Source organism: Vipera ursinii (assembly GCF_947247035.1).
Source record: "Vipera ursinii genome assembly, chromosome: 10".
Taxonomy (NCBI): Eukaryota; Metazoa; Chordata; class Lepidosauria; order Squamata; family Viperidae; genus Vipera; species Vipera ursinii.
In genome coordinates, this window is record NC_139520.1 from 22,469,162 (window position 1) to 22,483,705 (window position 14,544).

Below are 14,544 nucleotides of genomic sequence, written 5' to 3' on the forward strand. Positions count from 1 at the left end.
AGCTGCTTTTAATGTTTAGCTTGAAAAGAGGGGCTCCCGGAAGAACCACCTCACCCACTTTGTCCCCACCCAGATGCTGCCTTGTTCACCAATGGATCACTTCTAAGGAGGGATCCTCAGGGGCTTGGAATCCAACTGAAGCTGGAGGAGAAAGAGAGTTCTTGGCCAGGAGGGGCTGCTCTGCACTGCCGGGCAGGTCTTTTCCCTGCTGTTACAGAGGCTGGGGGTCCATGAAAGGAAGTGAAACAGATGTTCTAGGAAGGGTTGCAGCTGCCCAGACTCTCTGCAGCTGTTCCCTCCCAGAGGGACCCTCCCTGTGTCTTCTCAAAGTGCAGGATGAGCTCAGCTGCCTGAAGGCTTCTCTGGCTCCTCCCAAGCTGCACTCACCCTCAGGAGGTACCACATGATGGGTGGATCCCCCTCACGGCACTCCCCAATTGATCCTTGCCACTCCACTTGCCTCCGAGGATCCCTTGGAGGAAACGCTGGAGGAAATCTCTGCTGCTGGTCCGGATTCCCCTTGCCCCAGGATGGTGCTGCTGCTGCTGGTACCTTACCTCGTGCTTGCGTCCTTCTCCGTCTGCCTGGCAGACGTCCATCAGCTGGAGGCAGCCAAAATAATGAATGCCACACCAGTGGTGGACGGGTAAGATCACAGTCTCCCTTTCCCTGTGGTGGGTTGGTTGGAAGAAGGGGTTGGGGGCTGCAAGGAGCGTCTTCCCCACCCCCGGGGCCTCCTGCCAGCACTAGGCTGGCACCCAGCTTTCCACTCGGCTGGGTTGTTGGCACAATGCCACACGAATTCCAAGGGGGCTGACACACTCCACATCCGTGAGAGCCTTTAAAATGTACGTGCAGTACGACTGGGCTGCTCTCCAGGGAACAAAACCTATAGGGCAGACTAGGAGGAAGTTTTCAATCAAGGCTTCCTGGGGAAAAAAACCCTTTTAGGAGATCCTCAATGATGACGTGCTGAGGAGGAAAGAGCGGTGGACAAGCCCTTGCAGGAGGGACTAAAACAAAAGCTGGTGACAAAGAGTTGCTCAAGTCTCTGCAAAGGAGGGAACAAACACTAAACTGTCAAATGTTTTTCAGTGGAAATAAAGCAATGGGTTTGGGAGCAAAACTTCCAATGTAGCATAAATTGATGGCAACTGAACTCGAAGTGGCCAACAGGGAAGGAGAACTTGAGGCGGAGATCAACCCTTTGGTACGTGGGTGGCAAAGGAAAGTGTGTCACCTGTAATGAGGCCAATAGTTTTGTAAGGTTCACGTGCAGCAGAACCTGAGAGGAAAGCCCCACAATCACGGTGCAGGGCGTGACCTTCCTGAAGCAGCTTTCTGGATTTGGACATCTCAGAAAGGATTCACGGTAACGGAGGTGGCAAGCAAGGCAACCAAATTAGTTAAGGGCCAGGGCAGCACTGTGGGAAGGGAATGTTTCCATGCTATTTAGAGTAAGAGGTGAGTTGTGTAAGTGTGTATTCCATTAAGCAAAGTGTGGAGAAGGCATGAAAGCTTTCCTTCTCAAAACCGAAGAAGCATTCAGAACAATGCAAGGGAAGAGGCCCCAACCCCCTCTGTGCTGGCCTTGACAGAGGAGCTGTTTGCTCAGTGAATAATCAACCACCAGGTGATTGCCCTCACAGTGGACCAAACCTGACACCTCTCCCTGGAGGTTCTGGAACTGAGGTAGAAGTACAACACTCAGACACAGCCTTGGAGGTGCCGGGAGACACAGAGGTGAAGAAACGTAAAGGCTCTTAGAGCCGCCCCCCCTTGCCTGTCCCTTGAAGAGCATCGTGACGTCCAGTAGAACATAGAAGAGGGTCCCTCTCTGGGCACCAGGAAGCCACACAGCTCTTCTGATTCCTTGCCTGGGATTCCTCCTGAATGTGGAATCAGCTGGGGGGGTGAGAGGGGTGCATTTGAGGCAGTCTTAGGAACTTCCAGCGGATTCCAGCTGTTTTTTTGTTAACTACTAGAGCTGAGTAGTGGCTGGGGGGTTCTGGGAATTAGGAAGAAAGATCAGTTTCAATTCAATACAGAACAGTGGTGGGATTCAAATATGTGAGCAACCGGTTCTCTGTGTGGATGCCGCTTCCGGAAGTCCATTCTTGGCCTGGGCAACAAAAAATTAGCTACTGGTTTTGCCAAAGTGGTGCGAACCGGCTGAATCCCCCCACTGATACAGAATAACATTCAAGATCAAAGCAACTTTTAAACAATAATAGCCGTGCTCCTATCTCTGTTACTTTTTTTAAGAGAAGTTGCTTTGATCTTGAATACTATTTGTTTCGAATTATAACTGAACTTATTTCCTTTAAAGGAAAACAAGGAAGTCCAGTTGCCTCCTGAAAAAGCTCCTTTGGGATTTCCTTCAGATATTGGAAAAAGATGCAGTTTGTGGTTTGGCTGCTCTGCCTCAATTAAATGCAACTAAATAATTGAATTGCTTAGTTAGAAGGCAAGTCATTAATGGACAAAATAGCCTTTAATTGCCTGTTAAATATAGTTGTCAAAAGGATTGGATCTTCTGCAAATCCAGCGAGGTGGCTGGCTGTGACTACCAGGAGTTACTGTTACAGTAAAAAGCATAACTATTGATAAAGCTGCAGGTGGTTGGCACCTTAATCACCTTCTCCCAGCCTTTTAAGCATTAACTTATTTTATTCTTGGTTTATTGTATTTTTATATAGTATTTAAGTGGTTGTGTTTTAATTGTACACCATCCAGAGTCACTCTACAAGTGAGATTATGACAAATAAAATTAATAAACAGATTTTTGTTGTTGTTCCATGAATTGCTTTCTCTGATCAAAGCAAGATAAGAGTCTTAGTGTTGCAAACAAACTGTAGCTACTGATTTACAACCACCTAGCCCATCCTTTAATCTGATGTAAGGAAGAGTAACTGGTACCATCTCAACCTTTGATCTCCAAGGACAATTGTTCTATCAATTAACCTGCTTTAATCAGATGGTAACCCAGCATCTATTCAAGATGATAAGATGTTATCTTTTGCTTTTGTAGTCACAACGATCTGCCTTGGCAGTTGCTGACAAAATTCAACAACCAGCTGTCTTTAAAGTCAGCCAATTTGCACGAGCTACAAGACACTCATACCAATATACCGAAGCTGCGTCTTGGGCATGTAGGAGCACAGGTAAGAGATGAGCAAGAGACACTTGCAAGGGTTCCATACAATAAAATAGGAGAAAGTACCTTTCCTGCTGAAACATCTGATCATTCAGATTTTTGCAAATTGCTAAACTTAACAGTTTGTTTATTTTCAGGTAAAGATTTCCAGGCCAGCTTATTTGTTAAGCCTTTTGGCTGCGTTTCAAATTTATATGTGTGTTTTAAGACACCTTATGTGGGCTGAACCTCTGCTTCCTGCCCACTTCCTTTTTCCTGTGGAAAAACTTCTTTCCACTTGCACCCCAACCTTAGATCATCTGCTGATGCTCTGTGGCCTCCTGATAAAGGTCACACAGGAAGCATAAGCGAAGCAACTTGAATAGATATTGGCCTTCCTTTGCAGTTCTGGGCAGCCTACGTGCCCTGCGACACCCAAAACAAGGATGCAGTGAAGCGAACTCTGGAGCAGATTGACGTCATCCTTCGGATGTGCCACCAATATCCAGATGCCTTCGAGTGTGTTGCCGACAGCGCAGGTAAGTGCAGAGGGGATGCCGCTGGTTGCTGCTTCCTGGCTGGCCAAGGAGGGGCCCAGCCACATGTCCCTTGGCACAAGGCACACAACAAGTCAGAAAGGCAACAGGTGAGTAGGGGGGCTGCTCTAGACGATTCCAGTGGTATCCAAACACTCCAGCTCAGCCTCAGGCCTATGGAAATCAGCAATTGGCCCTTCACAATATGATGCTTCCAGGGAGAAGCAGGAGAACGCTTCTGATGTGTCCATCAGCAACTGCTCTGGAATCAGGGCCAAAACCAGCCTAATTTCATCCTTGTCAACTTTTCCACTCCAAATCTTAAATTCTTGTGGCAGGAGAAACTGGAGTGGATTTGCATGTAATGCATCGGACCATTTATTTAAAAAAACTATGATTCTTTGATTAAACCACAAAATACGACCTGTAACCCATGGATTACAAAGCATCATGCCCGTGTTCACACAAGGACAGCATCCACTAGTTTGATCCTCGCTTGCCATTATTCAACAAGCTAACAGTTAAGCAAGCCACAGTTTATGTGTGAACCAGGCCAACATTCTATGAATGTTGAAACAAACTCTTAGCTGGTTTAGTGCAACGCACGAACTCTACCTCTGCCAGAATTCTCCATTATTCAACATGCAAAACAGCCTGGATCAGGCTGGGGAAGGGTAAGTTAGCCTTAACTGTGGAAATCTGGTGTAGACTTCAAGCCATCTCATGTTCCCGGCTGGCCACCCTGTACAATGAGCACCTGGCCCTGGAAGCTGGATGGAAACCCTTCTCTTACAGGTATCCGGGAGACTTTGGGCACTCAACGCGTGGCCAGCCTCATCGGCGTGGAGGGCGGACACTCCATAGACAGCAGCTTGGCTGTCCTGCGCACCTTCTACCTGCTGGGCGTGCGCTACATGACCCTCACCCACAGCTGCAACACCCCCTGGTAAGCGGGGAGGTCCTGAAGTTTTCGAATAGGGTCCCTTGAGCAGGGCAGAGTGACGGCACGTGGCTGCTTTGTAGCCTTGCAAGCATTCACATAGGGAGGGCCGAAGGTCAGGGGTCAATTCATTTCAATGGTAGAGTCCCACTTTGGAGGAGAGAAGATCCGTCTAAAGACATTTTATGGAAGGAGGGTGTAGAGAAGGAAGGATCTATTGGCACTTACACAAGCTTTGGCTCCTTCATCTGCTGCCCACTTTCCTTGGCAGGGCTGATAACTGGCTGGTAGATACAGCTGAAGGGCAGCCTGTTCACCATGGCTTGACGGAATTTGGGAAGGTCAGTGAAGGCTCTGCGGAAGGATTTGAATGGGGGGAGGGGGCTATGCACGGCTGCCCAAGCAGCGCATCTCATCTGCCAAAGGGAGAAGAGGCTTTTTCATTGGCCTGAAGCAGAGCAGGTCCACAAGAGCTCTGCGCTCCCATTGAAAACGGGGTTGCAAAAGTAACCACCATGAATGAGCAAAGCTTGAAGCAAAATAGGAAAGAGGTCCCTCGCTGGGGGCAACTGATGGGAAACAAGGGCATGTGCGATAGAGTTTGGGGCAGCCCCGAGGCCCCCAATGCTTTCGGGGCTTTTCGTCTTGAGCCCAGGGTCTCCCGAGTTCATCTTCTCACACATTCACAATGCCAGCGTGGAACCAGCAGTTCTCCTTTCTCTCCAGTCCAATGGATCCTCTATTTCTTTGCTCCACAGCGTGTGGTCCATGAGATGAACCGCCTGGGCATGATGGTGGATTTGTCCCATGTCTCTGTGGAGACCATGAAGGCGGCCTTAAAGATCTCCAGGGCCCCCGTGATATTTAGCCATTCCTCGGCCTATGCAACCTGCCCAAGCAGAAGGAATGTACCAGATGACGTGCTCCGCCAAGTGGTGAGCAGGGCTGTGTGTGTGTGTGAATGTGGCCGCACATGCTTCCAACAGCATCAGGGAAGCTTTTGCTCAGCGTCCTTCCTTGGCGCATCAGGTCCTCAAAGGGGCCGGCCCACCACCCATCAGGCAGGCACGTCAGTGGGTGCAGCAGGGTCAAGAGGTGGCAGAGAAATTGAGCCTCTTGCTGTGTTTCTGGGCATCAGCTTCTGGGTGGCCCCTTCGATGATGCCTTCTCCTTTTCTTGCAGAATGAGACACGCAGTCTTGTAATGGTCAACTTCTACAATGATTACATCTCCTGCAGCAGCCATGCCACTCTGACCCAGGTAGCAGGTAAACCCAGCAGAGCAGGAATGGCACATAAGGAAAGAGGGGAGGGGAACTGAGGCAGACAGAAAGTGGTCAAAGTCTCATCCTTCTCATTGCAGACCACATGGACCATATAAAGCACATTGCTGGACCAAAGGCTGTTGGCATTGGAGGAGACTATGATGGGGTGCCCAGGTATCAGCAGGAGAGACAGGGGGGCGAGGGTAGACTTGAAATAGGCCCAGCCTGCAGTGGGACAAACGTAAGCCCCAAGACTGGAGTGACAACATTGCTTGAAGATTGTAGGAGCTGCCACGAACGGTACTCGCAGTTTAGTGGAGGGCTGCAGGAATCACGCCCCTATTGCATGTATGTGTGATGACCTTGAATGAACAGGCACCCTGAGAGGGAAGGCGCTCCTAGTCTTTAGGATTCCTCGCACTCTGACCAAGACTTGGCCGATTAAGGAGCGGGTGTGTGCAGACCAGTTCCTGGAGGTGCTGCAGCACCATAGAGATCAGTCCTGGCCTGAGAAGAGAGTAAGCAAGGGTGGGGACAGGAGACATGGGACCCTGCCCTTAATTTCTGGCAATTTCCCTGATTTTTTTTGGCTCACAGAGTCCCTCAAGGCTTAGAGGATGTCTCCAAATACCCAGACTTAATTGCCGAACTGTTGAGGAGGAAATGGACAGAAGAGGAAGTGAAGAATGCCCTGGCCAACAATCTCTTGCGCGTCCTAGAAGAAGTGGAGCAGGTGAGACCTCTCAGACCTGAGGAGCTGGAGGTGGGTGATGGAGGCTTGGGCATGGAAGAACTCAAAGACCAAAGCTGCTCCTCAGCGTCGCTCGTTTTCACCTTCTGCTTATTTCCCTGTTCTAATTGAGCTGCTTGGCTTTGGAGAACCTCTTCCCAGCCAAGAGAATTTTGACTCAAGAAATCTAAATGGAAGTGTGTTTTAAGGGTTATGGGGTTAGATCAGGACCACAAAGATCTAGAATCTGTTTCACCTCCAGCCATGGAAGCTCAGTGGGTGTTTTGGAACCCAACATTTTCTTCCCCAGTCCAGTCTACCTGAGAGGACTGTTGTGGAGAAGATAGGATGGCATAGAACCCAATCTAAATCTAATGAACTAATTTGAACAAGCCCTTCTCCTTCCTTAGGTGCGGGAAGAGATGGCTCGCGAAGGAATTGCCCCCGATGACACACCCATTGCCTTCCAGGAACTGGAAGGAGGATGCCGAACGCGCCACGGGTACTCCAACCAAGGACACCACCCAAGGGCTTTGCCTGCTGTGTTCTTGCTACTATTGCTCTCAACGTTGATCTAATAGAAGCCCCCGGATCTCCTTCCTTGTGGACTGAGTGGGTCCTGCTGGGTTAGGAGTTTTACATCCAACTACTATCACATTCCAAACTTTGCCCAAACCTTGGACTATTCCCTCATTACCTCCTTTAATTTGTGGCCAGTTACCAAAATACCATTAGTGCCTCAAACACAGCTCTTTTCTAATGTGGACATAAGAGGCAAGCAAAATCCTGCTTTGAACTTTTCAAAGTACTTACTAGCTGCCTTTTTTGCTCTGCAGATACTGGGAGCGTGCTTAATGCCGGACATAGATGGTAAGCAACACACTGTACCACTTAGGTACTTCTTGGGTTTGCCTGGTTCTTTTCCCCACCTTGGGAAGAACAGAGATTGCAGCAGAAGGGATGACAAGAGAGTAAGCAGAAACACAATGGGGAATATAAATCAGTGGCACCAGCAGCTCTGAGTGCACTACGCAAAAACCCAATGTATTCCCCATTGTGTGCTCATTTACTTCCTTGTAAACCCCTCCCCCCTGCAGTGAATGTAAATACAAGCATTAATTCCCTTTTGTGAATCATCTAGCTGGGGTGGAGTACTTAGGTGGTGAACAAAGGAGCGAAACTGATTAGTCTTACTAGTTTTGAGCAGGCTGTGTGTGTGTGTGGGGGGGGGAGTTTCAAAGGGAGAGGTGAAAAAGAATGTGCAGCCAGGTTCTCATCATTTCCTACTTAGCAATTGCTTTGCTTAATATAAGTTGCTGATCCCAATGGTGGTCGCTAAATGAGGACTACCTACATTAAATTATAACCTGTATTACAATAAGAGAATCAAGGTGTTGGCCCAGAACCAAGGGAGACGGCGAGTTCTAGCCCCACTGTCGGCACGAAAGCTAACTGGGTGACTTTAGGCCAGTCGCTCTCAGCCTAAACCACCACGCAGGGTTGTTGTTGGGGGAAAAAAGAGGAGGAAGGAATATTAGGTATGTTTGCCACCTTGAGTTGTACATGGAAAAAGAAATTGGGATAGAAACCTTTTTTAAAAAAAATCTACATTGATGGAAATTGCCGAGAAAGGAGAACAGATCCAGAAAGGACTCCTTCCTGATTCACTGGGGTATCAGGAATTACCGAGCAATCCGATTGGCAAGATTCCATCACTACAGCTAATATCAATAAAAAGTAATTTTACCCAACTTCCTGCGGAGTCGATTTCCTAAACTGGCCTACTCAGCTGGCCTGCCCTGCTACCTCCAGCTCTCTCAGGGGGCTTGTGTTACAGGCCCTCCAGAACCGCTGTCCAAAGCCGCTCCTCCTCCCTCCCAGGGCCTCCCCCCCCAGCAAAATGGAGCTGGGCCCCTTTTGAGGGAAGGAAGCCCTCCAGTGGCATTCCTTCTCCCCCAAAGGAGAAAGCCAGCCTCGGCTCCTTCTGTGCCTCTCCAACAACAAAGCTGTGAGTGCCAGCTGACACAATCAACCATCCAGCTCCGCAAACCTCACTGCAGTTCCTGCTTCCCAGAGTTTATTTAAGCCAGCATTAAAACAATTGACAACGTTCACTTTGCATTTACAAAAAAAAGAGGCAAAGACAATTTTTCTTAGTATCGGAGAATTCACCGCTCCGTAAAAAATGTTCCAGGAAAGATGATTATAACCTCTCGCCCTCCCCAGCCCAGAGAAGCAAGGCAGCTTAAGGCCTCAGACTCGAGCGATTGAGGAGGGAAAAAGAGAAATATACACTTAATGCCAACAGTAGAGGGGAAACACTCGCTTGCCACCCCAAGCTTGGTTTGTACAGGAAAACCGAATTCTCCAGGGAGGAGGGGCTTGGCTCTCATTTACACACACAGACCTTTTCTGTACAAGGATGTCCCACTGCTTTTAAGTCGTAGCAATGGGGGGAGCTCCAACGCCAGTCAGGCAAAAGGACGATCCTCTCCTGAAGCTGGTATGTTTGGAGGAAAGAGATACTCCAGACCCAGGCAGACATTTCCCTCACCCCCATACAACAAGCCGTGGGGAGGGGAGGGTGGGGCACATGCATGGAGGCCAAGGGGCAGCAGGCCCACTGTTTTTAAAGGTCACTTTGTGCTGTGTAAGTTCAAGGCAGGTTCCAGAGCTGCTAGGAAAAGGGACAGCTCCATCTTCCTGGCAGCATCTTCCCAACTTCCAAGTGGCCTGTTCCCCCCACCCCACCCCGTAAGAAGGAAAAAGGAACGGGCAGGAACTGACCTCAGGAGGAACCATCAGCACACTGGAATCTACGCATGCAGCACCAGGGCTGTTCCTGGCCCTCTTAGGAATGCTAACTCCCCTGTGGCAAGCGCTGCATGCTCAGGTTCCTCTCAACAGGCCAAAAAAGAGGAGGGGGAGGAAGGTGGGAAGTGCAGACTGGAAGGAGAAGCTGTTGGGAAAGGCAGGGCATCCGTTCCAGGAGGGCCCTTGGCCAAGGACCAGGATGCTCACACAGAGCCTTGCTGTCACCATGGCTTCTTGTTGCTGGGCACGGCAGGCCTGCAGGACTGGACAGGCCTCCCTGGCCTTTGAAGAGGCTGGTCAGAGGGCTGGAAAGCCCCAGGCAGAAACCCCACAAATCATAGGAGAACAAGGCAGGAGCAACTGTCTGCGAGGATGCGGGAGAATTAATTCCGTAAGGCAGCCAACCTGAAAATGTGAGAGGAAGAACATTAATGCAGGAAAATCAAATCTCAGAAGAGCCACCAAAAAGAGCTATTCGGGTCTCAGCCCTCCAGGCTTTCTAGACGACCATGGAAGACAGATTCCAGCTATGACATTTCTAAATGTCGAAGTTTTTAAACAAAGCAAAGAGCATTTTAAACAAAGCAAAGAGCATCCCATGGCCTTGAGCGTGTGAGATCTTCCCTTTCAACTTTAGCCTTTTCTTCCAATACCTCTGATCTGCCTCCCTCTTGTGAAAACACAGTGTAATTTCAGTTAATTAAGGATGAACTCAGGCTGCAGATGTGTGTAACGCTCGGCCAGGATTTCTTTCAACTCTGATTTCCTGACGAAGCCACAATGGCCTGGTTAATATCTAATGCCAACCATAATGGATGCGTTCCCAAAGCAGTTTTTCTGGAAGGTCCTACTGATAAGTCTTGCCGCCACCACCAGGTCCACAACTGGGCCAGCTACACCTCTGGCGTCATTGAGCGAGGCGGATCTCCCAGGGTGCACCATGGCAAGAAGCAGGAAAGCTGACAACGCAGCCCCTGAGCAGCAGCAAACCTTGGGGATAGGAGCCCTCAGCAGGCCCAGCTTGCTTTCTTCAGTGCAATTCTCCCATGTAATGTGGGCTAAGCACATTCAATTGTTTCCCTTGTGGAAAGGACCACCTGCCCGCGTGGCTCTAGATTTATGGGCTGGAAAGAGCTGCCAGCCAGAGGTCCAGTCCTGTGGGCAGATGGAGGGAAGCAGACTGACCTCCGTGACAGCTGATCCTCCTGCGAACGCGTAGAGCTCTCTCCCATGGCCGAGGCCCCTTCGGGCAGCTGGTTTAGCTGATCCATGATCTCCAGGCCATTCTCCTCGGCAATCTGCACTATTAGGCTGTCCACCTGCTCCTGGGGCGTCGTCAAGGTCGTGGCTGAGCTCATGGAGTCCTCCATCACCTGCGGGGACCCAAGGCGGAAGCGTTGTGACATTGACAAATGCAAGCAGCAGCAGCCAAGATGGGAACAACCGACACCCTGAACAAACCATATTCCAGGGATCCAGTAATTCACCCACTTCTTGCTAGGGACACATGTCACTCTCACTAAGCTAAACCATCCTCCTCCTGTCTTCCTTCAACCTCTCTTCAAGCCAGAAATCAAGCATGATCTGGCCACTTTTTTCAAGCAATTTGGGAATGGAAAACGAGGGTGCCTCTTCTTGCTCAACAGCAAAACATCCGGCACAAGGTAGAAAATGGAGTTGCATTTTCCACTGGCCTGAAATGCAAGATAGGCTGGCAGTGGCCAAGCAAAGCCTTAGCCAGGAGATTTAGCTCTGGACTCCTTTTAGTCCTGTTTCAAAGCCTGATGGATCATAATCTGTGCCTCCTATTTGACCTGGAGTAATTTCTGCCAAGTGGGGAATTCCCCCAGACACCCAAACACTTTCTCACACATGCAAAGAAGGTAGCAAAGGCTACAGAAGAACAGGAGAAGGTTCACTGGCAGACAATTACAAACGTGGTTTCCCATCTGCCCAGCTCTGAAGTTCAGCATCCTGTGCAGCACTTACTGAAGTGTGGACATCCAGATTCTGGACCTGCTGCTCAAACTTGTCCATCACAGCCGAAACCTTCTGAAGATCCATGGAGCCGAGAGCTTTGTCCAAGGCCTTCGTCACCTGGGCCATATTCTTGGTTACCTGCAACAGAGACAGGAATCGTATTCGCTTGGAGGAACCACACCAAGCTAGGGCCAATCCTGAAGAGGAGGCCCCAATGTGACCCTGGAAACAGCAGCCCAGATCAAGACCGGCAGAAAAACGTGCACTGGGCAGTCAGTGCGAATTTCCCAAGGAGACCTGGATGCATGGTTTCATCCTCTTTTAGTCATAGAAGCCCTCAGGCAGGAAGAAACTCATGGCCATCAAGTCACGTTCAGGCTGAATCTGGGATGCTGGAATCTCGTGAGCTGCTGGTGGATAAAGACCAACTGGCAAAGGGGAAATGGGGCAAGTGGAAGCCAAGCAGCCTAATAGGAAATCCAGTCGGTGATCTCTCACATATCAAGATAGTATCACCACCCCCCGCCCGCCCCCCAGAAGTTCAGTTGGTTGGGAACGATGGAAGATGTCCATATCTAGAAGACACCAGTTTAGTGCAGACAATCTTTTGTAGCAAGAAAACTTCTACTTGTTCAAAGGGAGAAGGAAGGTCATATATTAAAATAAAGCTCCTTACTCCCTTCATGGTCACAGCTGTCTGGACTTTGGAGGCCACAGCATCTACACGAGAAGCCATGCGCAGCCAGTTCAAGCCTTCATTCTTCTTCCGGATGGCGTTTTCTGCGTAGACCCGAGCGCATTCCACATTCTTCTGCTGAAGGGCCTGGAATGCAAGACAAGGAACATCCCTCAGCTTCACAGTTTCTCCAAACAAAATCAAGAGTGGAAGAAAAGGGATCAGATTTCAGTAGTGATGCAGACTGAAGGGAAGAAATTCTAGAAGTTCAACTGCTTCAAAAATGAGGAAGAAAAACAGGGGGATGAAAGGGAAAGAGGGAGGGTCCTCAAGCTCAGAAAGACATGGGAAATCCAGAGCAGAGATGCTCAAGCTAAAGAGAGAGAGAGGAAGGAACTGCAGATGGTCTAACACCAAAGACTCAAAAGATTAGAAGCTTGATGAGTAACAAAAGTGGGGTACCCCAAAGGCTTGAAGTCAGCAAAGATGAAAGTCCAGCCTTCCCAACAGAGAAACAACTCATTTTTCAAGGATTATCACCACCCGTCACTCCCAGTCTTGGCATTCAGGCCCCTCACCTTCTTGACTTTGGCTTGTTCTGTTTTGGAGTCCTTTTCTGCCTTCTTGGCAAGCTTCTCCAGCTGCTTGGCTGTAAACTAGAGAGAGGCAGACATTCAGCAGGCCTGTCAGCAAGAGCAGTCACCCAGTCTCAGTTCCTGCTTCCTCTGGAGTAGAGGAAGGTCACGGTCCCATACAAAGTCAATCAAGTTTTAAAAGTCAGAGATGGGGGGAGATGTGCTGAAGGCACGATGGATAGAGAGGAGGCCATTTACTGACTCAGCTAAGCCCGCTACAGCTCCAAGTAGCATCAGAGAAGCAGCCATTCCCAGATTTCTTGACAAAATCAGATTAGGAATTGTTCTGCTACAAAAACCAGACATTCTCTGTCCAAGGAGGAGAGTGTTTCCTAACCAGAGTGTTTATTGTGAAAAGGGTTGATTTGTCTGTTAATTTTGCTACAAGAATTCTGATTTTAAGCTCTACGGCCTTTCATAGCACGAGCACTCACCTTTAACTGAAAGAGCGTATCTGTGAAGAGAAAAATGAGAGTAGTTGGAAGATTTAAGGATAAAGGGAATCTTCAAAAGGAAAGGCAGATTTTAGGAAACTGATTCACAACATTCCTTCTGCCCAAATTTGGTGCACTCCACAAAATGTTTCCCTAGATTTGAAAAATCCAGATACAAACTGTGGAGTATGTAGAAATGTTTTATTAGAGACTAAGTATAGGAAAGTAAATAATTAGTTCCTGATGTTTTTTTAATATCCGTTGCTATTTCTCAGTTCTGTAATACCTTGGGGCTTATCCCTTTGGTCGTGACGATCACTCGCGGCAAAGGTGGCCGAGGACCTTATAGAACCTAATTCAAACCTTACTTTCCATTCTCAGATTCAGTTGCCTCTCGTCCCACCTTTTCTACCGGGGCTCCAGCTGGGCCCCCATCCTGCCTGTGCAGGGTGACCGCAGGGGCTTCCGGAGCTGAGGCCGGGCTAGACTCGCGTCGCCCCGGTGCCGGTCTAACGCCCCGGCCACCATGCCGCTCGGCCTGCCCTCTTTCTTCGCCAATTCCTGGCTTCTCTTTGGCGCGAGGAAGGGAGGGGGCTCCCGGGGAGAAGCCCTTCCTCCCCCTCGGCCCCCCTCGGCAGCCCCACCCTGGGCGGCCCGAGGAAGCCCCTCCGCCCGTCCCATCGCCCACCACCTTCCCGGGCCGAGGCCGCCAGTCGGCCGCAGCTGAGACGATGAGACGTGGCGTCCCCGCTGCCCCTCCGCCCCTCCCCCGTGATGGGCGAAACCCCCTCCCCTTTCCGCGAGGAGACCCCTTACCGTCCATCCCGACTGAAGTCCTCGCCCGCCTTTCCTTGCCAGGACTTCCGGGTTCCGGAGACGCTCACTTCCGGCTTCCTTCCGCTCTGGAGAGGCCCGTCCCTCACTGAGGCGGGGCCTCGGGCGGCGCAGGCGTCGTCCTGCCGAACGAGAGGGCAACAAAAGGATCACGTGCCTATTTCAGGAGGGGGCCGCGGTTGCCGCGGCAACAAAGAGCCAGGATATTGCAGAGTGCAGAGCCCGCCTCCGTTTTATTTTATTAAAAAGGTGCTGCTGTAAATGCTCGGGCGGTTAATAAGGTCAGCTGTAGCGCAGTTCAAAGTTTCTTTCCCCAGGGTCAAGGCTGGAACTATAGGATCCCCGGGATCTGCCAGGAGCAGATTCAGCATCTCTTCGCCATCATCTGTTGTTTTGACTCCTAGGGCTCCACAGCCACTCAGTGGACCTGTTTATCCTGCAGGTGTATCTTAATCTGAGGCAGAGTTTGCTTCTGCGTGCCTGGAATTCCCTGTCACACATCTGAGCCTGTGTCAGTGTTCTCCTCTGACACTCCTCTGATGCATCACTTGATGATGATGATGAT

General features: G+C 49.9%; 2 protein-coding genes across 2 annotated transcripts; one reads left to right on the top strand and one right to left on the bottom strand.

Moving 5' to 3' along the window:
- Nucleotides 1-403: 403 nt before the first annotated feature.
- On the top strand, nucleotides 404-8,434 carry DPEP1 (dipeptidase 1; the record flags this gene model as incomplete). The annotated part of the gene is given in 11 exon segments (XM_083370403.1): nucleotides 404-424; nucleotides 426-646; nucleotides 3,032-3,164; nucleotides 3,543-3,675; nucleotides 4,468-4,618; nucleotides 4,884-4,953; nucleotides 5,371-5,547; nucleotides 5,795-5,879; nucleotides 5,975-6,050; nucleotides 6,474-6,609; nucleotides 7,017-8,434. Coding segments are annotated over 11 exon segments (1,371 nt in total). The 3' UTR covers nucleotides 7,185-8,434.
- Nucleotides 8,435-8,666: 232 nt separating this feature from the next.
- On the bottom strand, nucleotides 8,667-14,176 carry CHMP1A (charged multivesicular body protein 1A). The gene is made up of 7 exons (XM_083370423.1): nucleotides 13,962-14,176; nucleotides 13,146-13,165; nucleotides 12,655-12,732; nucleotides 12,077-12,223; nucleotides 11,410-11,538; nucleotides 10,606-10,793; nucleotides 8,667-9,825 (listed from the first exon to the last, which is right to left on the bottom strand). The coding sequence occupies exons 1-7, from the start codon at nucleotides 13,966-13,968 to the stop codon at nucleotides 9,804-9,806; spliced, it is 591 nt and encodes a 196-aa protein (XP_083226549.1). The 5' UTR covers nucleotides 13,969-14,176; the 3' UTR covers nucleotides 8,667-9,803.
- Between the last annotated feature and the right edge of the window lie 368 nt (nucleotides 14,177-14,544).

Bases quoted from the DNA above. Each gene is read 5' to 3' on its own strand.
- CHMP1A (XM_083370423.1), bottom strand. The intron at 12,224-12,654 runs GTGAGGGGCCTG...CTTGCATTCCAG, and splicing joins AACAAGCCAAAGTCAAGAAG to GCCCTTCAGCAGAAGAATGT. The intron at 9,826-10,605 runs GTCAGTCTGCTT...TCACATTTTCAG, and splicing joins GAGGATCAGCTGTCACGGAG to GTTGGCTGCCTTACGGAATT.